This window comes from Lingula anatina, chromosome 1 (genome assembly GCF_051362555.1).
Source record: "Lingula anatina isolate TDL-2025a chromosome 1, LinAna3.0, whole genome shotgun sequence".
In the NCBI taxonomy this organism is placed as follows: domain Eukaryota; kingdom Metazoa; phylum Brachiopoda; class Lingulata; order Lingulida; family Lingulidae; genus Lingula; species Lingula anatina.
In genome coordinates, this window is record NC_141767.1 from 42237370 (window position 1) to 42262931 (window position 25562).

Genomic DNA, 25562 nt, shown 5'->3' on the forward strand with positions numbered 1-25562 from the left:
AATAATTCATTCAAACCCTAAACAAACTGTTCCTAAATAGAGGTAGGGTCGAAATTCCACAAAAAAGGACGCCATTTTGAGGGTAATTTCGATATATTTTCTGCTTTTTCTCTTATTTTGCTTTTATAACAGCATCCTCCTTGCTCATGCAGCTTCTTTGATTTGTTATTGAAACATACACAACGATGTCATGAGAATTTGGTTGGCTATCTAAATTTAAATAACATTCTTGTTATGGCCCCCCTGCAGTGCACCACTAGCAAAGAATGACTGACATAGAATGTGAGCAGTGCGTGACATAAATAATTAACAGCGTGGTATGGTGATCTAACCACAGGTCATTATATTCCAAATTTTAATTGTACCCGTTCTACAGGCAAGCACAGCATGCTCATCTCACATTGTAAAAAAGATGACGGAAATTGACGCAGCTTTCAGTTTTAAATTGTATCTTATTTCTGTTCCGCGTGTAATTTCACTGGTGTGCAGTATTTATCATATATTTTCAGATTTTAAAAAAAGTCACAGTCGAAGCCTTAAAATTTATAGATTTAGTGAAAGAACACAGAGTTTCCCATTTAAATTTAAATACACAGAGTGTAACGTTCTTGTTCCTAGTTCTATTATTTTTTTTTTAAACAACGTTTATTCAAAAGAATGAAGTGGAGGCAAGGCGCTGGAAGCATTATATGCTATATGCTTATATGCATTAAATTAAATAAGTAAATAAATAAAACAAATGGATAGGTATATACATATATACAACAGAGTAAGTGTAAAACTTCATATATATCAGGAGCACAAGTTAAGTACAGAAAGAAAGAAGAGGAAAAGAGATAGTACCTATTAAGTGATAACAAAGTTTACGAGAAGAAAATTTGCAACAGTGTCGAAGATAATTTCATTTTGGGTGGGTGATAAGGATTTATGACCGTAGAGAAATAACGACAGTTTTTCTTTTTGTGTTTTGAAAGAGGTCTTGCTTGCATGTAGAGTTTCATTTATTTTTTGGTAAAGGGGAGGGTACTTTGAATTGAGTAAAGGGCATCTAAAGAAAAAGTGAAGAGGGGTTTCAAGGGCACCACAGGTGCAGTGTGGTGTATCAATAGTAGTCCAGTTATGCCTAAACAATTCTGCTCTAAATAAACACCCGACCCTCGCTCTGTTAAGAATTTTTTCATGATTTCTGTTCAAGTTTAGTGTTGTTGTTGAAAGCGACCCAGCAGTGAGGTGTTTTTTTATCGAGTTCTTGAAAGATGAGATTGAAGGTAAAGATTTAGTGGAGGAGGAGAGTTGATCCCATGCAGACATCAGAAAATAGTTAACTGAGGTACGGGGGTATTTAGGAGGAAGTTTAAAGTCTCTTTTGTTATTTTCTCGGGATATGATTGGAAAAGGGTTTCTGAATGGGCGGAATATATCAGAAACATAGGAGGGGACCAAATTCGCCATGACTGAAAACATAATTTTTTGAGCATGCATTTTTCTTCTATCAAATAGAGAAATCCAATTTAGTTGTTCAAATATTTTGGAGGTACAAGAGCTAGGTAAGGCTCCCAGTACTATTTTGCCGGCTTGGTATTGAAGAGACGATAGTTTCGATAATTTCTTCTGGAGTGAGTTATGATAGAAGATGTCACAGTAATCAAATTGTGATTGGATAAAGGCATTATATATAACATTTAAATGTTTGGACCTAACTTTGCAGTATAGAGGTTTTAGTGCATTTACGGCCCGTTGAACCTTTTCGCAAACATGATCAGTATGATCATAAAAATTTAGTTTTGAATCAAGTACTAGTCCCAGGTGTTTGTGGGTCTTTGACCTAGGTATCATGGTATTGTTTATATACAATTCAGGGTATGTACTATTATCATTTTCTTTGCCGAATATAATTTCGCGGCACTTTGCCGGTTTAAAATTGAGTTTCCATTTATTGGACCAATTTTCAATGGTACGTAGGTCACCTTGTAATATGGCATGTGAATCAACATCTCCCCGACGCGAGGGCATAAAAGAGGGAAGTATCATTCGCATAGATGAAACAATCAGTAGAGAGTCCGTCAGGGAGGTCATTTATATATATGAGAAAAAGTAACGGGCCAAGTATGCTACCTTGGGGTACACTTGTATTTATGTAACCTCCCTTAGATAAATTAGACGATTTCCCACCAACACGTACTTTAACTCTTCTATTAGTCAAGTACGATGACAATAGTGCATGAAGTTTGCCGGTTAGACCGTAAGACTTGAGTTTAAGGAGAAGGAGTGAATGGGGAACTCTGTCGAATGCAGCCTCTATATCGAGAAAGACTCCTCTGGTGTCATAACCATTAATAGAATTACTCGTAATTAAATTATGAATCGCCAAGAGCTGGTGCTCTGTGCTATGACCCTTCAAAAAGCCGGATTGTTTAGGGTATAGGAGCTTGTTGTTCAGAATAAAGTTAATCACTCTATTATATATTATTCGCTCTAAAATCTTAGATATAATACTAAGTAAAGAAATTGGTCTATAGTTTAAAATAGATTTTTTATCATCTTTTTTAAAGAGTGGGCAAATTTCGGCAATTTTCCAGATGTTGGGGAAGGTATTAGACTGTATAATTGCGTTAAACAGAATATTTAGGGGCTTCACCACGGAGTTTTTGGTAAGTTTTATCATCTTGACGGTAATCAGGTCAGGGCCGTTAGCTTTAGATGGGTCTAAATCATCAATTATCGATTTAATTTCATTAATAGTGGATTGTATCTGAGATAGGGAAGCATCAGTTCTTACAGGAAAGAGAATTTCGCCAACATTTGCTACAGAGTCCGAGTGGTACATTGATGAGAAATAGGACAAAAATTCATCAGCCTTTTCTTGATCAGTAGAAGCGACAGATCCATTTCTCGGGTTATTGAGAATAGGAATAGAAGACGATCGCTGTTTCCCAAGAATATTTTTCATTACGGTCCAGTTCTATTATGACCGATGACCCACCCCCCTTTTTTTTGCAATTTTTTAACGTACTTGGATATATCATGAAACAATAAATTTTTTTAAAAAAATTAAAAAAAAAAAAAAAAAAACAGCAGCGAGTGATCAACCGGTATTTAGGTTGAACAAGGTCAAAACCTGATGTTGTCAGAAAATGAGCACTCTTCAATTTTCTAAACATAGATAAAGCATTTAATTGTTTGTGTTTGTCACTCCAAAATATCCATTTTGGCACTTGAAAATGTTTTAATATGAGAAAGACCTTTGTCACGTAGGTCGTTTCACTTGAAAACGATCCATTCATTATGCATTGCCAAACGGTTTACGGACGTGTACTAGATACGGGGACACTGCACTCCATTTTCCATAAATGTACTGTTTTTTTATTGCCGTATCAACCCCAAAAGCTAATCGACTCTAAGTTTACCAATTTTCACACATTTTTTTTTCAAACTCCGTTTATAGTTGAGTTGTTAACTAACAAACCAACAAAGGCAAACAAGTTGCCATAAGCAATAAGTGGGTGACCAATCGAAATAAAGTTGCAATTCATGCAATGTGTATATTTATACTTTTATAAACATATGTATAGTAATCATTTAAATGCACACCTATATGAAATATCAGCAATATAATAATCTATAATCTCGGCGCGGATAATTTCAAAAGTGAAGTAATGTTTCAAAGACATATTGAATATTTTTAAATACTTCAGATAGATGGAATGAACAGGTGTCTCTGTGAGAGTGAGGATTTAGCCGAACATACAGAATAATACCAAGATCTAACTTGATAAAAACATCTTTTGAATTGAAGAACAATTGTCTTTATTAAAGTTCAAAAGCAAGAGCTGCTACAATTTTGAGTTATTAGAAAACTCAACACGTTTTACATAAATTTTTTCTATGCCCATGCAAACATAAGATATGATTCCCACTTATTAAAGTGTAGTGCTTGATTAATGGCTCTACAATTTGTGAGTAGATTTTTTTTACGAAATATGCAAATAAAGGGCCAGAAGAAAAGACATTTTGAAAAGAAGTTCCTAATTACTTGGTTTATCGACAAAAATACCTTGAAAAAATCAAAACACCGAGGTTAACTGCACGGGTCGTTGTTGATTCAGATTTTTTTGTGTTTTAAATGCCTGACTACAAAAAGTCTAATTTGAGTGTATATGATCCTTTTCCTAGTAAACTATAAGTGTAATAGGAAAATAAAAAATTGAAAAACATCAGGCAAATCAAAATCCTCTACGGCATCACGTTTCACAAACAAAGGCGATAAACACGGAAAAAGATTTCTATGATATTAACCCCGCATAACATACATGTACCACTAATTAATAATTAACTAATATTCCTTCAATTATAGCTAAATGTTCGATATACAACCAAATTCCATAAATATAAAACCCTTTGTTAAACAGCCCCTCTCATATATTAGCACACCTATACGCCATTATAATTATTATAAATTTAATTTATCTATTTATATATGAAGTGCACGCGATGTTCAATTTGGGCAGATCCTTGCAAAAAGAAAACATTAGAGAGTTTGGAAAACATTGAAAACAGGAAGTTCAATCAAAGAAGTGAGGCCTATATACTAAATTAAATGAAAATCTATCACTCTATTCAGTTTGTCCGTTTGGCTTGTTGACCAAAACTATACGTTCCGAATCTTTAGCAAAGCAGCACTCTGCAAATGACTTCATTCAATTTTTCTTCTCCATATCTCATCAGTTAATCAGGGTGCAACTACTCTGAAAAAATAAATACGAAAATTCAAAAGTATTCAGAGTGTAGTTAGATGCCCCATATTCCAAATATCTCATCTCATTTCGGTGGGTGAGGAGTTGGGGAGGAATGAGGAAGGTTATGTGGGTGGTATAAAAGGATACTAAATGATGCTTACTAGATACTGATAAAACCAGATATAAAGCTTTTGAGCGGTTTACCGGTATGATAATCTGTTATCTTTAAGGGAAAAGTTAATTCCTCAAACACAGACAATTATCTACCAGTTAACAACAACAGCTGTAACAAATAAAAATGACACAAACACAGACACACACAAAAAAATGAAAATGAGAAAAAAAAAGAAAACACGGGTAAATTAAATTGTAGTTGACAAAAAATAATATACTGGGTTATCAATGCAATAAACTATTATCTACAAAATAAATGTTTGGCGCCCTTGAATTATTTACAAAAATATGACTGCACCTGTAAATTGAGAAAACAGTGGGAAATGGAACATTTGTGCATCTTGTTTTTTTCAATTGAAACTCAGCCATTAGCACTGATAGAGATGTAAAGAGGGATGGTGTGTCCAATATCAATTTTTATATTCAGATTCATCTTAATAGATGCTATAAAATAGTAAGCATCAATGTTTTTCTTTTAAATATACTTATCCCTTTAATACCACATTTGTTTTTAAATGTAAATGATGGAGGTAAAGAACTTACCGAGTAAAGATCGGTGGTTAAAGTGCAATAGCATATGTTGTTACCACAGCAACCTCTGTAGGTCTGTGCAGTGGACCAAAAGCCAGTAGAATATTTATTGCTACACAAAGCTGTGCAGGGATTCACTCTGACATAGTACTCTGCCACCGTGCCTGAACTGACTTTAATCAGGGTAGCATCCGACGAACAGATATCGGGCGCCACTGAAAAAAAAGATGGATCATTCTGTATTCCTTAGTCTTTTATCTCATATACTGTATAAGTGACATGCATTAAAAGCTCCATATTTGTAATTTCAAAATAAAAAAGAACACGGATTTCCAACTAAAATACTTAAATCTATCATGAAATACGTTTCCACTGTGTTTCCAAGTTTTATATGTAATTAAAAAGATTATGCCTATCTGAAGAAAAGGAAAACACAAGTTGGAGTAATAAACAGTGCGTTATAAAGTAAAAATACCTCATGGTAAAGTAAACGGTACGCTGAGCATCATCAGCATCGCCGCATTATAACAAATGGATCTTATCTTATTGCTCTAAGAGTTAATGCCAATGACAAGCTCGTGGGGTTTAAAAGCCAAAGGTAAGATTACCAGTAAATTTTATGGCATAATCATCAAACATGCATTCAAGACAAAAAAGACCAGGGGATTCCAACTAAATTTTGTTTTTAAGGTCATTTGAAAGAATAACATACCGCATTACACATTTGCCTGTGGTTTTGAAGTGCTTTAATTACCGTAGTCATTACTGTAAATTTTTATTATCATGCACAAAGTGTTGTGTATCGTTGACTAATGCATGCAATATAACACTTTCAAGTATTTTGATTCTCTCAAAATTCTTTGAAAGAGTTAAAACTCACATGTAGTGGGGGCAGTGGTGGTAGACTCTGCGGTTGTTGACTCAGTGGTGGTAGGTTGAGTGGTTGTTGACTCAGTGGTGGTAGGTTGAGTGGTTGTTGACTCAGTGGTGGTAGGTTGAGTGGTTGTTGACTCAGTGGTGGTAGGTTGAGTGGTTGTTGACTCAGTGGTGGTAGACTCGGTGGTCGTTGATTCAGTGGTGGTCGGATCGGTGGTAGTTGACTTGGTGGTGGTCGAATCGGTGGTAGTTGATTCAGTGGTGGTCGAATCGGTGGTCGTTGATTCAGTGGTGGTCGGATCGGTGGTAGTTGACTTGGTGGTGGTCGAATCGGTGGTAGTTGACTCAGTTGTGGTCGAATCGGTGGTAGTTGATTCAGTGGTGGTCGAATCGGTGGTCGTTGACACAGTGGTAGTGTCGGTGGTTGTTGATTCGGTGGTGGTCGAATCGGTGGTAGTTGACTCAGAGGTGGTAGAATCGGTGGTCGTTGACTCAGTGGTAGTGTCGGTGGTAGTTGACTCAGTGGTGGTAGAATCGGTGGTAGATGACTCAGTGGTAGTGTCGGTGGTAGTTGACTCAGTGGTGGTCGAATCGGTGGTAGTGGACTCAGTGGTAGTGTCGGTGGTCGTTGACTCAGTGGTGGTAGAGTCAGTGGTAGTTGACTCAGTGGTGGTAGAATCGGTGGTCGTTAACTCAGTGGATGTGTCGGTGGTTGTTGATTCGGTAGTGGTAGACACTGTAAACAAAGAAGACCAGATATGATTTTTAGTCTGAACTTTGTCGGAACCTGTACAAGTAATAGCAATTAGTTAAAGGGAAAAATATCATCTTAACGTTACAGTTGCTATACATATTCGTATTATTAGTTTAGATTTTAAAACACTCACCAGTCGTTGTTTCTGTGCATGTTCCACACTGAAAGAATTAAGCAACACAATATTGAAACAAATTCTGTATATCGCCGCGATAATAATCATAATGTCTCCAATTAAATTGTTAAATGATTGAATAAGCAAGTTTTACGTCAAGTTATGCAAGGTTGTTAAATATCCACTTTTTATGAATGTACATGTATGATTACGATTTTTTTCAAAACCATTTAACTGAATGTCCATAAACCATACTTAAAATTTCATTTTGCCGACGCGTCTGTGTAAAGTGTTTAAAAAGGAATGGCGTTGGTCTTCAGCAAAAAGTTATATCGCTTATTCTGTATAAATGAGTAAATGAATCAATATTTAAATCTTTATCACTCCTAGAAATGAGGTTGCTATTTTCCCTGCTTGGTTAAGTATTTCCGATCTAAGAGGTCCAGGATAATAAAGGACTATTTCCACAAACATTTCTTTCATTTACGGATTTTCTCTATTTATCTTACGCTACCCTCTTATTACATTATATTTATCATGATGTTTTATTTATATTGATCATTGTCTTTTTTTATTCAACATTCATTGAAATAAACAACGTTTAACTTACCGGGGGAGAACTTAAAGCGTAATAGCAGATGCACCTGCTGGCACACGCACCAGTCCCACAGCACCCGATAAGTATCGGTAGAGGATAGCTAGTTATACATGCTGCTATGCAGGCGTCTAATGTACCTGTGGCAGTGTAGATGGTAGTCGAGTCATAAAGATACACCTCTGAACAAGCTAGTAAGATTAAAAAATAAGAAAAAAAAAACACTTAATAAAATAGCATTATTTGTATTCCATTAAAAACAAATCTGAGCGAAAGAAAAACATCTTAAAACAAACCATTTAGTTATTACAATTTTGCTGAAGAAAAAAATAATAACAATTAAAATACATTTTTCTCGGTATGACGACTTGTACTGAATACACTTTCCATAAAATATATCTGGACAAGAGTACTTAGTGTTACATTTGCTTCAAATGGTTAACAAAAATTACCAAACTTTTATATAAAATTCCTCTATTAAGAAATATATGGGATTCGCGTGGTGTTTTGACGTATATCTGATATGGTGAGAGAGTGAAAAGTTGCGTTATTACCTGCCTGTCCTTGTACAGTGGTAGGTGGAACTGAAAGAAAAAGTGAATTAACATGAATATTCTTTAAGATGCTATACAATAAAGTAATAAATACAGGTAAATCAGTGGAAACCCCACATGATCAGAATCGAGTAAAAACATGTAGGTTAGAAAAGAATAGTTTAACGACTGTTTGTTCGATTATATCTAATCTCTCACATCATTTTTCACTTAGTACAAAAATACAAAAAATACTAAACATAGCTATTGTCAATTTGTTGCTGTCTATTCCAAGCACTCACCCAACGTTACAGAAATGTACAAAGTAAAGAGAAGATGCCCGACCGCTTTCACTGACAAACCCATCCTCAGCTGTGGTTCTGTTGCAGACATTACTGACTCTCTACAGAATGTGCATGTAAAAAAAAGCGGTCGTTTATATAGCCTGTCACCATGCAGAATCTAATTTGCAGTCCACGCCCACTTTGTTGCTTACAAACGAAGCACGCGGTGTAACAAATGATACTATATCTTCCCGTTACTTATGTGCTGTGTGCTGTCTGTCACTGATAACTGTATAATAAATACTTCTCCCCCATGATAAGATAAGATAAAATAGACATTGAATCAATTTCAATTCCAAGGACAGTAAGCTACCACTGGATGTTAAATTCACGTAACTATAAACGTTGGTTATATATATATATATATATATATATATATATATATATATATATATATATATCACCACTTTTGTATTCACAGTTTATTGTGTTGCTTCGTATCCCGATTGTTTGATTGTCAAGTTTGAGGAAGATACCACCTGCGCTGGCCTTATTAGCACTTCTGAGTCAGATTATCGAAATCAAGTTTCCGCCCTTGTTTCATGGTGCTCTGAAAACGACCCCGAGCTCATCGTCAAAAAGACGAAAAAATTATCGTAGTTTTTAGGAAAAATCCAACAGAAATCAGTTATCTTATGCTAAATGGTTCCGAGTTTGAAAAAGTTAGACATTTTGAATTTCTTGGCATACATATCTCTGATGATCTAAAATGACATATTATTTCATTTGACTATTCAAAAAAAATCACAATGAAGTCATAAAAAAGGTGAAAAATATATGGGTACATTTACATCGACCTTCCATATTTTATTTATTACTGATCCTCTCTCTATCATTATTTTTAATATTGTGATGGCTAAAGAGATTTGCTCTGCACGTGTAATTCATGCTTATGAGTGACACACCCAAGGACAACACTCGGAAAAGGTGTGCAGTGGCAAAATGGCTGGAATATCCAGTATATGACGCAAAATGTGATTGGTCGATGTATTGGGAAGTAAGTGTCAGTACATATAGTATCATTTTATGACGCGTTTAAGGATAGATACTTTAATAGACACTATCTAAAATGCATGGTTATCTTAGTTGTGGACCTGAATTGACAATCATTACTATTAAGTTTGAGAAAAAAATCCAGCCTCTCCTTCCTCTAACCCACACTAACAATGGCAAATAGCCCACGCCCCACTATGAATATGATATCTTCTCTTAACAAAAAAAAATTGTTGCATTATTTTATGACTATTGCCAGTATTTATACCTTGGCTGGGTAGTTTATCATAAAACGAATTTCTTTTTTTGCATTTAACGAAAATATCTTTTCAGCAATTATTTGTATTTTACAGCATCGAATTGACATATGCAGCAATATTGGACGTTTTTAAACTTAAAAACCTGCCTCTGTATGATAAGTCTACCAGTAAAATACACGCGGAACAGAAAGGTACAATTTAAAACTGAAAGCGGCGTCAATGTCCGTCATCCTTTGTCAATATGAGATGAGTATGCTGTGCTTGCCTATAGAACAGGTACAAACAAATTTAGGAAGGTGGTGACCTGTGGTTAGATCATAATACCACGCTGTTAATTATTCATGCCACGTACTGCTCAAATTCTATGTATATTGTCATGTTCCAGAACTGTGTGTAAAAACATACAGTATATCTTCCCAATTTTGTAAAAGAGACACGAGAAAATAAAGCATAGCAGACAAACGAATGATACTCGGCGTTTGAAATGAATTTTTTTACAAGTAATAATTTAGAGAATCAAGTCTAAAAGAGGTCTCTTATACACAGCTAGAGATGTTATGTGACTGGGGCGACATATGATTATTCCATAATAAATTATGTCCGACGGAAATATATGTCTTAGCTGCGTATAAATACACGTGTACAGCTGGGAATCTAGGTCCGGGTGGGACAGCACATCCAAGGGGATGCATGTCCATTGGACAGATTTTCCTTGTGAACATGTATTACATTGCACGGGGCATACCCTCACATTTTATGCCTACAAAATTTAATATTCACTTTTGCTCATTAATGAATTCCTCTGCACATATTTATCATCAAAAGATCAAGACATATCGTTTCTTGAAAAATAGGAAACTCTCCCCTGCCATTCCTCAATCATATTTATACGTCAATTAATGTACTACAGTGAACAAGTTGGGATGGGTGGCGGTTAGCGCCCTTTACCTGTGTTCAAATCTGACCTGAACAGAATCGTTACATTTTGTCTATGGTGGCACTGGAATGGTTGACAAACTCCCAAAACACAATTTTAACTTACTTGCACAGCTAACACAATTTCCCGCCATCGCTACTCAATGCGGTATAGTATTGCATCTCAACATTAGGGGATTCGCCAATGCATGGATATTCTTTATAAATATTGGTAGAGTATTCACAGAAAGATTTTTGAAAAAAATCAACAGTTTGGAAGAGAAGAAACTTAACCCACGGGCAGATATAGGACGCTATAGAGGTGGCTAAAAGTTGGCCGATATATATATATATATATATATATATATATATATATATATATATATATATATAAACAAGCGGGTTTTTTACATGTTCATTCTGGAGAGAGTCAGTAATGTCTACAACAGAAGCACAGCTGAAGATGTGTTAGTCAGTGAAAGTGTTCGTGCATCTTCTCTTCACTTTGTACATTTCTGTATCGTTGGGTGAGTGCTTGGAATACATGTAGGTTGTAACAAATTGCTGTTTACTCTGTATATTTTTGCCACTTACCGCTTAGATTTGTTATAAGATATCATTATTACACTAAGTGTAAAAATTATATAAGAGAATACATCTCATCGAACAAACAATCGTTTATCTGTTCTTTTGTAGCCTATATATTTTTATTCAATTTTGATCATGTGGGATTTCCACTGATTTACATGTATTTACTACTTTATTGTATAACATCTAATGACCCAATTTGTACAAAAACATCTATAAAATATTAATGTTAATTCACTTTTTTCCTTTAGTTCCACCAACAACTGTACAAGGACAGACAGGTAATAACACAACTTTTTACTCTCTCACCATATCAAAAATGTATCAAAACACCACAATTCCCATATATTTCAGAGAAGTGAATTTTATAACATAGTTTGTTCATTTTAGTTAAGTATTTGAAACAAAAAGTAACACTATGCACTCTTGTACTGATATATATTCCTGGAAAGTCATCTTACCGAATGTTTGGAATACAATATGAGACATCTCTTGAGAAAAATACATTTCGATTTTTTGGGGGATAACATTTAATGCTATTTTATTAATTTTATTTGACCAGCTTGCTCAGAGGTGTATATTGGTAACACCCGCACCGTCGACACCACTACAGCCAGTGATTGTGTATCATAATGTCGTTAATTGTATGACCTGTTTATGTTATGTAATAAAGACGCTTGACGACACCACGCCATCTTGGAGTCACGTTGTTACATGGTACCAGAAGTAAATCCGAGCAATCGATAGTAATCGGGACAATTTATCTTTTGAAAATGGAGCGTATCAATCCTCCTTCGCCCCTGCAGTTGCAGAGCGGGAATATTTCTGTGGCTTGGCGGAAGTTCATAGAACAATTCAACTGGTATTTAGAGGCCATTGACGCCAGCGAAGCTACAGACGCGCGAAAAATCGGATTGCTATTAACAGTGGCTGGGGGTGAGGCCCAAGACCTTTACCGCACTTTCACTTATGACGAAGAGGGAGACGAAAAGATCTTTGAGAAGGTAGTGGAAAATTTTAAGAGGTTTTGCGAACCGAAGAAGAATGAAATATATGAACGATACTGTTTCAGAACACGTGATCAGCAAGTCGGTGAAACTTTTGAGCACTACGTATCGGATCTCAAAAACAAAGCAGATACGTGTAACTTTGGCATTTTAAAAGAAGAAATGATCAGAGACCAGATCGTTGTCGGCATCAGAGACCTCAGACTGAAAGAAAAACTTCTCCGAACGGAAGATCTAACCCTCCAGAAAGCCGTACAGACGTGCATGGCCGCGGAAACCTGCCAGGAGCAAATGAAAACCTTCGGGTCCTCTACAGAGGCGGTGGTCAATGCGGTGCGTAGTAAGAAGGTCAGTCATGGTTATAAAAGAAGTAAACCATTAGAAGCCACTGGTAAAAGTCGTCAAAGCCGTGAAATCCCATGTAGCAGTGACAAGCCTCGTAACAGTAAATCTTCTACTAGAGAGTGTTGCAGATGTGGTGGGGACCACAATAAATACAAGTGCCCGGCATGGGGCAAGATGTGTAGAAAATGCAAAGGATGGAACCATTTTGCAAATAAATGTAGAACAGACAGTAAAGTACATACTCTGAATGCTGTATCTGATGAAGAAGATGAAGAAGAACTATTTGTTTCCACAGTCAGAACTGACCGATCAAAGTGTGAGTGGATAGCTCCAGTGAGTGTGAATGGCACAGTTATACCCTTGAAAATAGACAGTGGCTCTCAAGTGAACATTCTGAGTATCGATGAGTACAATTTGTTAAGACAGAAACCAAGACTGTACAGTACTAACACTAAACTGAGTGCTTATAACAATACTAGCATTGCTACAAAGGGTATATGTTATGTAAATCTGACTCTAAAGTCAGGAAAGAAAATAAATAATGTAAAATTTTATGTAGCAAACCAAGACTGTGTATCAATACTAGGAGCAGGAGATAGTGAAAAATGTGGTTTAGTAATAAGAACTAGAGATGTCAGAAAAGTATATGGCATTACAGAGGGTGGTTTAACAAAGGAATACCGTATAGCTAAAAAAAACACGACTATTGGTACGCGTATGATCGATAACTGATTTAATTCTCGTAAGATTACCATCCGCCCCCTTCCTTATGAATAGGTATTACTTTATTAATACAATGCAACCGTCGTGTAGCCGCATGTTAGAAGACAATGTTTGATTACGCACAGCAGTAGGAGGCCGCTACCCCTTCCCAGCAAGGAGTCAACACAGCAGCGCGTAACCCGGGGTTAATTAGGGGTTAATTATTAGCTGTCCACTTATGATCGGTATTGTTCGTCTTGATTGCAGCACACTTCCTACTCACTATTGGTTCGACCGCCTCTTCTTTAAATGCTCTCTCAAACCTTTCCTCAGTCAGCCGAGAATGGAAACACGTTTATCTGCCGATAAACTACGTCGTTGATGTATTATTCGGCATCATTCTACAGTGGGTCATATGGCTCTATCTATCATTTTTTTCGTCTCGCATTTTACCAGATTAAGCTGACGCTCGAAAACTAAATTTAATGAATAATTTCTCACGTGCACCGTATCCAGCTAATTTTACGACAATAACTACCACGGCACCTCCGCCATTTGCAATTGTAGACGAACCACGTGTTTCCAACTGATAGGCCAATACAACTATACCAGACCCATTGTACGAGAAAAGACCGTTTATATTTAATGAATTAAAAAACATTTGAGGATTGCGATTTTCTGTTGATATACTATCGATGGTATCCCTGTATTAAATCCACTGCTACCCCCTCTTTTGTAGTGTAGCATGACTCGTATCACAAGATGGCCTTAGAAATGAAGTAAGACAGGCCTACACTCTGATAGTTTTTAGTCTATTATTAACCCTAATGTCGTTGCTTGTCATTCATTCTAGAACTCTCTGAGCCATCGCAAAATTATTTGCCAGGACATTTAAAGGCTACTTCTTAACGGATTTTTTTTTATTTGCACTAAGTCCAAAATGTTCGAGGACGTCTCTGTCGTCATCGCCGTTTCTCGGACGCAGTCCCAGACAAAGGATCGGAAAGTTTCTAAATAAAAGAACTTATAAATGCTGCCACTAGCCATCCTTATTGTCCCTAAGTAAAGAGAGGCGATAATGATCTTTTCTTTCTTCTAGCTTAGTCTGTCGACTAAAATGAACAAGGTTAGGCCTACAATGCAACCACCTATTATTACGACCATTAATGAGGTTCTTTGCTACACTCCCTTTCTTCATGATCGCGAAACCAGTGGGTGCTGTGTTTTAAATATATAAAAAAGGGTCTCGCGAGGTGAAGCTATAATAATGAAATAAAAAAATCCAATGAATAGGCCTATCTAATAAACCATGAAGCACGTAGTCTAGGCCTCTTCTTTGACCGACATCACATTTTTACATACTTTGTTTTAATAAGAGGACGAACGTGGTCTAATTTGTCTTTTGGTGGTGTGTGATTTTGCTCGAAGTAGCGGAGTCAAGTAAATCGGTGATTTACCGTTGGTAAGAGTAGCGATCATCGCTCCTGCGTCCTCATAGATTACTTTCTAATCACCCGTAATTAACGCAGTCAGGAATAAGCGCTCAAATAGGGGTTTTTGTATCAGGGAAAATTTTAGTATTAATCTTATGTTATTATGTATCTGTATTATGTAATCATGTAACTCATTTTCCAAAGGCAACCCCCAATTATGACGACCATTAATGAAGTTCTCTGCTACACTCTCTCCTCATGATCACTTGCTCGATCGTGAAACCCTGGAGGTGTTGTATATATATTTGGGGTAGTTTAATATAGCATGCTACACTCTCCTCATGATCAGCTGCTCGATCGTGAAATCTGGAGTGAAACCCATGGTTTATCTAACAATGGTTTAAATAAATAAAAAGGGTGTCACGGAGGTGAAGCTGCTTAACTCATAAGAATAACGAACGAAAAAATACGATGAACATTTAATAAACCACGAAGCACGTATGTTTTGACCGTTATCGCCTTTTTTACATAAGATGTCTCAACAAGAAGGCAGATGTAGTCCAATTTGTCTTTTGTTGGTGATTCTTGATCTGCTTCAGGTGGCTGAGATTAGTTGATCGGTGATGCACCGTTGGTAAGAGTAGCAATCATCACTCCTGCGTTCTAACGGATTACTTTCCAACCCCCCATAATTAACGCAGCCAGGAATAGGCTCTGAAATAGGGGGTATTAAATCAGGAATTAATTTTTGTAATTATGTATCCGTAAAATAAGAATCGTAACATTATCACGTATTTTTCCTGATGGAAAATATCATAATTTATGCACACTGATCGAATTATAAAAAAATCTCCAGATGTAAAGAAAGGTCAGTCAAGTATCACTCATCCCAGGCTGCAGGGCAGATATAGAGAATTGAATGAAGCGCCAGTGATCTGGCAACCCTACAAATTTGTCATAATGATTCATGGGCAAACAATAGAAGCATGAAATTAACACCTTTTACAGTGTGAATGACGACACCTTATGAGGCTTTTGTTTCTTCCCCTGGGTTGGTATTACAAAGTAAGTATGTTGACGTAAGTGTGTTGACTTTGGCATGTTCAAAGGAACAATGGAAATGTCATTTCAAAACAAAGAGCCATATTTCCCTACTTAGGTGGCCAAAATATTGTCAATGAAACGCAAAAAAAAACAAAATCACCAGCTGTTACTGACTGAGTCTAACTCAAATGCAAAAAGGTACGCACAGCGACAAAGCGCTATTGTAAACAATGACCCGACGATGAGATCAATAAGATGTATAAAATGACTATATGTACTATAAAACTGTACCCCTGCCCCTACTTGTATATTATTACACACACAAGGCCACCCTATACCAGAGTTACAGATTGATTTTTCATTACACAGTCTCTTGCACTGAAGAAAAATACTCATAATTAATTTGCGGCCCTAGTAGAGGGTCTTCTCTCGCTTTCTCTCAAATCAAAATAAACTAGCAAACATGAAAATTGGCAAAATGTATTAGAATGTAAAGTGTTGCGAACCCTTTAAACAAGGTGAATGGTAATATGCACGTTTAGACAAATTTTAATTTTAATTTCAATTAAATTTAATTTTAATTAAAATTGATATTACCAAAATTAGTAAATGTCGTTTGCGTCATGTATCAATATTTTTGCGCATAATAGTACCTACGTTATAAACATTCAGCAAAGATATTTGGAAGGCCGCTCTTCTGTTGTTTATATCAAAGGAAAACTATTTGATACCCATCGTATCAATCATTATACCATGATAAGAGATTAGCATACTAATTTATGTCCCCAGTAATAATATCTTTAACAATAACAACAAACCTTCCTACTGTGCTTTCCGTTGCAAAAACAATTAGCCACGACTGTTTTATATATTAATAGATATTTATAATAATGACAATTTCAAAATCTTCAAAAGTACCGACAGGGACACGAACTCCCGTCGGGTAGGTTGCAGACAATTCAACGACGTTAACCGTTGTTCCACCAATTCTATTATTCACGCATATAGATATCGACAGCTCTGTATTGCCGCGCATGCCGAAGCTTTGCGGAAATTGCCGAAGGCTGGGAAAATTCTTCAAAATATACTTTTATTACATTTAATCAAATCCAGACTATCTCCCACTGCCCTGAGGTATGGCTAAAGGCTTTCAGTTGTCATCAGACTTTGTAATTTGGGAGAAAAAAGTGAAACAGTAACTTCTGGTGATGAATAATAGGTAATAGTGCTGCAAGGTGTTGTTTTTTATCCCTGATGTACGAGTAGCTTTTTCTACAGTTTCTATAATTCTCTTAACGTATGAAAATATGCAGGTTTTCTGAAATAATAAGACTTTGATAAAATCAAAACCAATAATACTTTTAAAGTCGAGAGTCGGGATAAATATCGGCAAGGTGGAGATATGTCCCGCCGGCGCTTCCGCAACAGCAAGACTGAAGGACGCAAGTTACAAAGCAAAACATGTTTAGTCAAGTTAAAGACTTAATTACCGGTTTAACTTCGGCGGCAGTGCCTACTGCTGTGAGCAACATGCGCTGTCCATCGTAATCCCCCTATCATTAACACTGTCGGGGACGTGCGCATTAGCGCGTCTGATGTAGACAGCGTGTGCTATTAAAGTGACCGGGGACTTATTAGCTATAGTGTACATCAAAGAAAAGTACGGTGATGTATTTACAGGCATTGGTTGCCTGGAAGGTGAAGTTTGTATTAAACTCAAAGACAATGCAAAGCCAATAATATGTGCAGCTCGTAAAGTACCTTTTGCTTTGAGAGAGAAACTCCAGAAAGAGTTGGAAAGATTGGCAAGTCAGAACATAATAAAGAAAACAGATGGTCCCACAGACTGGGTACTTCCCTTAGTATTAGTTGAAAAAGCTAATGGTAACCTTAGAATATGCATGGATCCTCTAAGATTGAATGAATATGTCTGCCGAGAACATTATCATTTACCAGAGAAATCTGAAATAGAGAGTGACATGGCAGGTGCCAAGTGTTTTTCAAAACTGGACCTTCGTCATGGTTTCTATAACCTTAAGTTAGATGAGCAAAGCTCCAGGTTGTGTACAGTGGCTACACCGTTTGGTAGATATTCATTTCTTAGGATGCCATATGGGGTGAAAAGTGCACCAGAGATTTTTCATGCTAAGATAGCTCAGTTATTTGAAAATGAGAAAAATGTGAAAGTTTTTATTGATGATATTGTGATTTATGCTGAAACATGGTCAGAGCATAGCAGAATTTTACAACGTGTGATGAATATCATATAGAAAGCAGGCGTGAAGCTCCATGGAGACAAATGTGAAATAAGTTGTACTGCTTTAACATTTCTAGGTGATTGTCTTACAGAACATGGTATAAAGCCAGATCCATGTAAAGTCAGTGCTATAAACAATATGCCTGATCCAACATGTAAGGAAGAATTACAAAGAGGGCTAGGTATGATTAATTACTTATCAAAATTCATGCCCAATTTGTCAGAGAAGACTACGAAACTGAGACATTTGTTATTGAATACTGTAGACTGGAATTGGTCTGATGAACATAAGAAAGAATGGGACTGTTTGAAAAATATGATCAGGAGTGACAAAATATTACAGTACTTCGATCACAACAGGAAGACGAAAGTATCGTCAGATGCTTCCAAAAGTGGACTTGGAGCAGTTTTACTACAGTTACATGAACATGAGTGGAAACCTGTTGCATTTGCTTCTTGGGCAATGACAAAAACAGAGTGTAGATATGCACAGATAGAAAAAGAATTGCTAGGAATGGTATTTGCTGCAGAGAAATTTCATGAATATATCTATGGTAGAGCAGATGTGATAGCTGAGACTGATCACAAACCTTTGATATCACTTTCTAGTAAGATATTGAGTGACTTAACTCCACTAGTATTTGTCAAAAGTTTAGGTATAGGCAGCCTAAAGAGCCTCTCACCGAGCATGAGGTTCCAGTAGAACCTTGGACAAAAGTAGGAGCTGACTTATTTTGTTTTCGAGGCACAAATTACTTGATTGTAGTAGATTACACGTCAAATTATCCAGAAATTGCTAAATTAGAAAATTTGAGTAGTCGGTGTGTGATCAACCATTTCAAAGCTATCATAGCTAGGTATGGAATTCCTAGAATTGTTGTTACAGATCCAGGAAAACAGTTTGATTCCTATATGTTTACAGATTTTGCTAATGTATATGGATTTAAACATATCCAGAGTAGTCCAAAGCATAGTCAAAGTAATGGCAAAGCTGAGAAAGGTGTTCAGATTGTCAAAAGAATGTTAAAGAAGACCAATGAATCTGGTGAAGATCCATATTTAGCACTGTTGAATTATAGAACTACACCTTTGTCTGGTGAAAATAGTCCTTCAGAAATAATGATGGGAAGGAAAGTTAGAAATAGATTACCAGATGTAGTTGAACATAGAAACAAGGATTTGATGAGGAATAAGGAAAATAGTAAAAATAAAAAATATTATGATGTTGGTGCAAAACTGTTAAAACCACTGCACCAAGGTGATGTTGTAAGAGTTCACAGAGAAAGAAATACAGGTGTTTGGAGTGATAAAGGTAGAATTTTAGAGGAAAATTCTCCAAATTCTTTTAATGTTGAACTTGAAAATGGAACTGTATTAAGAAGGAATAGACGTGATTTACTTTCAACAAAAGAACCATTTGAGTTGAAGCCTGAAGTAGATATTGATATGGAACAGAGTCCTTCTCAGGCACAAGTTAATGTTATGCCACAAGTTGTAACTCTACCTGATGTCAAGACTCGTAGTGGTAGAAACATTGTTAAACCAAAGAGACTTATTGAAGAGTGTTAAAAGACATTGTTTAGTTATTGAGATAAGGAGAACAAACAATGTAGATTAAAGCATGAGATACTTTATTTAGAAACATTTTTTATTGTAAAAAAAAAAGGAAGATATATCATAATGTCGTTAATTGTATGACCTGTTTATGTTATGTAATAAAGACGCTTGACGACACCACGCCATCTTGGAGTCACGTTGTTACAGATTGCGACGCAGATTGTGGCGATATTCTCAACCAACTTAAGGGGTGCTGTGGGACTGGTGCGTGTGCCAGCAGGTGCATCTGCTACACTGGCAGTAACCCTGTAAGTTGAACGTTTTTGTTGTTTTAAAAGCAAAAGAAACATAAATGCAAAAATAGGGTAGCGTAGGATGTTTACAGGTACTCCGTATATGAGTAAAATGTTTGTGCAAAAGGCCCTTAGTTATCTTCGATATCTATATAAACGTTTGATCATTTGTGTTAACTATTTCAAGCAAAGGCAATGCTATTTAGCACTCTTGCACGAATAAATTTTATCAAAAGTGTTTTCAGTTCAAGTTGTCTTACCGAACGCATGGAATCCAATATGTGACATATCTCGAGAAAAATGTATTTTGAGAAACATTTTTTTAAATTATTCACCAAAATTGTAATTGTAAATTTAAAATGAGTCTTGCTCAGACTACGACTGGTGAGCGTATTAATATCTAAACTGATAATACGAATATATAACAATCAAATCGTAATGTTAAGATGATATTTTCCCTTTAACTAAGTGCTATGAGTAGTATAGGTTCATACCAGGTTCAGGCCAAAAATCAAAACTGGTATTCTTTGTTTACAAAATCTACCACTACCGAATTAACAACCACCGACACTACCACAGAGTCAACGACCACCGATTCTACCACCACTGAGTCAACAACCACGGAGACTACAACCACTGAGTCTACCACTACCGAGTCTACAACCACCCAATCAACCACCACCGAGTCAACGAGCACTGAGCCTACCACCACTGAGACTACAACCACCGAGTCTACCACCACTGACTCAACAACCACTGAGTCTACCACCACCGCCCCCACCACATGTGAGTCTTTTAAAACTCTTTAAAAGAAATTTAAGAGTATTAAAATACTTGAAAGTGTTGTATTGCATGCATTTTTTATTGATACACATCGCTTTGTGCATGATAATAAAAATGTACAGTAATGACTATGGTAATTAAAGCACTTAACAACCACAGGCAAATGTGTAATGCGGTATGTTATTCTTTCAAATGACCATTAAAAACAAAATTTTGTTGGAATCCCCTGGTCTTTTTTTCTTGAAATTACTAATATGGAACTTTGATGCATGTTTGATGATAATACCATAAAAGTTAATTGTATGGTTACATTTGGCTTTTAAACCCCACCAGCTTGTCATTCGCATTGACTTTTACTGCAATAAGATAAGATCGTTATGTTTGTTATTACGCGGCGATGCCGATAATGTTCAGCGTACCGCTGAGGTATTTTTTTCCTTATAACGCACTATTTATCACTCCAACCTTTGTTTTTCTGTTCTTCACTTAGACATAATCTTTTTAATTGCTGTACATATAAACTTAGAGTGGAAACATATTTTATATTTTATGTAAGATTTAAGTATTTTGGTTGGGAATCCGTGTTCTTTTTTTCTTGAAATTACAAATATGGAGCTTTAATGCATGTGATTTATGTATAAGACAAAAGACTAAGGAATGCAGAATCCGTCTTCATTATGTTTCAGTGTCGCCATCTGCGCCTCGACTGCTAGCGTGGTTAAAGTCAGTTCAGGCACGGTGCCAGAGTACTATGTCAGAGTGAATCCCTGCACAGCTCTGTGCAGCAGTGCATATTCTACTGGCTTTTGGTTCACTGCACAGAGGTACAGAGGTTGCTGTGGTAACAACATATGTTATTGCACTTTAACCACCGTTCTTTACTCGGCAAGTTTTTTACCTCTATCATTAACATTTAAAAACAAATGTGGTAGTAAAGGGATAAGTATATTTAAAAAAAGAACATCGATGCCTACAATTTTATAGAATCTATTAAGATGAATATGAATATAAAAAAATTGATATTTATCACACCATCCCTTACATCTCTATCAGTGCCAATGGTTGAGTTTTAATTGAAAAAAAACCAAAAGATGCACAAATGTTCCATTTCCCGCTGTTTTCTCAATATATAGATGCAGTCATATTTTTGTAAATAATTCAAGGACGGAAAACATTTTATTTTGTTGAAAATAGTGTATTGCATTGATATTTTATTTTTTGTCAACTACAATTTAATTTACCGCGTTGTATTAGTACCACCAGCGTGTACGCTGGCAGTACTTATGGTTTTAGTCCCGACCCGTCTCGCACGGCTCCGCCGGCTCCGGGATACAAGTCACCGTTACCGCTTCTCCTAGACCGCACGGACCTGTGTCCCCATCTCTTAGACTTAGGTCACATATAATCTCAACTTGAATCCCTTTTTTGTTGTCTCAATCGGTGCATTGGCCTGGGCGTGACACTCGTTGAACGAAAATTCAACCCTAAATATCCCCCAAACCGAAGGAATTATGGAAAAATTACTATGGATGTCTGACCGAAAGTCGTATGTAAAGATTTTAAATATACGAAATTTATGGCACATTACTATAACTCCAAAATTGCAACATATTTGCCCCTTATATCTCTTAAACTGTCAGAGATAGGCCCATAGTTGCTATTGAAGTTGAGTAGAAAGTCCTATACTGGCGATTTAACCGTGACTTGAAATTGACCTTTGACCTACTTTTCATCATGAAATGACTTTTGCAAGATTTCTGTCCCTTACATCTCCAAAACTGGCAAAACTGAAAGTCACAGGAGTGATCAATATTACGAAAATACAGGTCAATTCGAAAATCAGCTTAATTGGACAATTTTTACAGTTATGCTGTTTTTTTTTCACTTCTTTTTGCATATTTTGAGAACTCTTGTTTATTGAATTTTATAGAGCCTGTCAAACACAATACTGGTGGCGGGGTCCCTTTTTTGGCTTTCCATATGGATGTGCTTACTCCAGCTGGTGGTACAATATCCGGAGGCGGTATCGCCTCTGTGATCTTCTAGCTTTCTTCTTATTTTCATTTTTTGTTTGTTTGCTTGTGTGTATGTTTGTGTCACTTTTATTTGTAACAGCTGTTGTTTTTTACTGGTAGATAACTGTCTGTGATTGAGGAATTAACATTTTAACATTTTAAAAATAACAGATTATCTTACCGGTAAACCGCTCAAAAGCATTATGGCTGGTTTATTCAGTTTCTAATCAGCACCTTTAAGTGTCCTTTCACCAACCACCTAGCGTTCCTCACTCCTTCTCTACTCCTCTCCTACCGTTTTATTCCGATAAGAGATGCCATGATGGAATGTAGGGCATCTAACTACACTCTGAATACTTATGAATTTTCGTATTTATTTTTTCAGAGTAGTTGCACCCTGATTAACTAATGAGATATGGAAAAGAAAAATTGAATGAAGTAAAAAAAAAAAAGACGTGCTCAGTGCTGCTTTGCTGATAGATTCGGAACGTATAGTTTTGATTAACAAGCCAAACGGACAAACTGAATAGAAACTGAATAGAAACTCCTTTGATTGAACTTCCTGTTTTCAATGTATTCTAAACTCTATAATGTTTTCTTTTTGCAAGGATCTGTCCAAATTAAACATCGTGTGCACTTCATATATAAATTTATAAATAATTAAAATGGCGGATAGGTGTGCAAATATATAGGAAGGGCTATTTCAACATCGGATTAAACATTTATGGGTTTTTGTTGTGTATCGAACATTTATTAGCTATAATTGAAAGAATACTAATAAGTGTTCTGTTATTTTGTGTTAATATCCTAGTTATCTTTGTATCTTTTTCTGTGTTTATCGTCATTGTTTGTGAAACATAATGCCGCAGAGGAATTTGATTTGCCTGATGTTTTCAAAATTTTTGAATTTGATACTAAACTTATAGTTCACTAGGAAAAGGATCTTATAAACTCAGAACAGAGTTTTTGTAGTCAATCATTTAAACAACAAAAAATTTGAATCAACCACGACACGTGCAGTTTTTCCCAGTTTTTTTCCAAAAACCAATTAATTAAGAAGTTCTTATCAATGTTTATTTTCATCTGGCCCTTCATTTGCATATTTCGTAAATAATAATTGTAGAGCCGTTATTCAAACACTTCAATAAGTGGGAAACATAGCTTATGTTTGCATGGGCATAGAAAAATTTAGGTAAAACGTGCTGAGTTTACAAATGTCTCAAATAAATTGTAGCAGCTATTGCTTTTGAACTTTAAACACAATTGTTTTTATTTCAAAAGATGTTTTTATCAAGTACGTTCTTGGTATCATTTTGCATATTCGGGTAAATTCTTACTCTCACAGAGGAAGAGACACGTGTTCATTCAATATATCTGAAGTGTTTAAAACTATTCAATATATCTTTGAATGGACTGTCAAACATTACTTCACTTTTGAAATTATACACGCCGAGATTATAACTAATTACATTGCTGACAATTAATATAGATGAATACAGTATTTAAATGATCACCATACCTATAGATCTATAAATAAACATATCGCAAGGATTGCAACTTAATTTCGATTGATCATTCGATTATTATTCAAGGAAACTTGTTTGCCTTTGTGTTAGTAAACAACTGATCTATAAACGGATTTTGAAAAAATCAAAATATGTCTAAAAGGGTTAGCGTAGGGTCGATTAGCTTTTGGGGTTGATACAACAATATAGTCCAAGTATTTGGTGCAGAAAAAAAGGGTGAATTGTGCATTTTTACCTACAAGCATGAAATTTGGCACAGTTGTAGATAACGGAATTCTAAACCATTTTGGATATATGGGCATGTCTGAAAATTCCAATATGGCCGCCAAATGCAATATGACCCGCCACAAATACTCTTTTAAATTAAAACTTCTAATATATAATCCTATAATGGTTTAAAATATCATTTTATAGTTAGGAAATACCATGATAAGAATGAATTATCAATACCCGCTTCTTTAGGTGTATAGAAATCCAAAATGGCCCCCAAAAATAAAATAAGCAGTCTATTTACTCAAAATATGCAGACTTACAACTACAAGTAAAAATTGGCACAGTTGTGGAGAACATGATTCTAAGAAACGTTGGATATAGGTGCATGTCTGAAAATTCCAATATGGCAGTCAATTTTAATATGGCCACCAAAATACTCTTTCAAGGTGAAAGTTATTTATGTAGTCTTTTACAAAATATCATTTAATGGTTAGAAAATGCCATAGTATCCGCCTCTTTAGGTTTTAAAATTCCAAAATGACCTCCAAAAGTCAGTGGGCCACATGTATTGGAAACATGCATTCGAGGGCCCAGGGAAACTCAAATAAATTTGTATCAGCTTTTGCTTTTAAACTTTGAAGACAATTGTTTTTCATTTTAAAAGATGTTTTGATCAAATTAGGGCTTGATTCTGTACAAATGGCTCAATTTTCACAATTGTGGAGGAGCAGACACGTGTTTATTCAATCTCTTTGAAGTATTCAAAACCGTCCAATAGATTTTTTGCATGGACTGTCAAACATTTCTTCACATTTAGAAATATAAGTGATAATTGAGTAATCCATGAAAACCATGTGGAGTTTTGTGTTTTGTTGGGCCTTGCTTATGCGACAGATTTTAGCAATTCTTTCAGGCTTCTAGCTTTGAATGACATAACTTACTCTTGCCGTACGTTTCAATCGTTTTGCAAAAT

General features: G+C 35.9%; 3 protein-coding genes across 5 annotated transcripts in view; 2 read left to right on the forward strand and 1 right to left on the reverse strand.

Moving 5' to 3' along the window:
• Positions 1 to 3305: 3305 nt before the first annotated feature.
• On the reverse strand, positions 3306 to 8810 carry LOC106168286 (uncharacterized). Its single transcript, XM_086994175.1, has 7 exons — positions 8617 to 8810; positions 8336 to 8365; positions 7797 to 7972; positions 7205 to 7232; positions 6322 to 7053; positions 5454 to 5656; positions 3306 to 4745 (listed from the first exon to the last, which is right to left on the reverse strand). Exons 1-7 carry the CDS (start codon positions 8705 to 8707, stop codon positions 4722 to 4724), a joined length of 1284 nt encoding a protein of 427 aa, XP_086850301.1. The 5' UTR covers positions 8708 to 8810; the 3' UTR covers positions 3306 to 4721.
• A 2451-nt stretch (positions 8811 to 11261) lies between these two features.
• LOC106179876 (uncharacterized) overlaps positions 11262 to 25562 on the forward strand; it is a 43377-nt gene continuing 29076 nt past the window's right edge. Inside the window, exons 1-3 of one of the 3 annotated variants that reach the window (XM_086994165.1) lie at positions 11262 to 11695; positions 11977 to 12032; positions 19966 to 20067. In XM_086994165.1, the coding sequence (XP_086850291.1) occupies positions 11641 to 11695; positions 11977 to 12032; positions 19966 to 20067 (213 nt within the window). In that variant the 5' untranslated portion in view covers positions 11262 to 11640. Of the gene's footprint in view, positions 11696 to 11976; positions 19945 to 19965; positions 20068 to 25562 lie in introns of those variants that run through there. The other 2 variants (XM_086994158.1, XM_086994153.1) reach the window with 2 other exon arrangements.
• On the forward strand, positions 20526 to 23861 carry LOC106157141 (uncharacterized). Its single transcript, XM_087000645.1, has 2 exons — positions 20526 to 20838; positions 21522 to 23861. Exons 1-2 carry the CDS (start codon positions 20526 to 20528, stop codon positions 21596 to 21598), a joined length of 390 nt encoding a protein of 129 aa, XP_086856771.1. The 3' UTR covers positions 21599 to 23861.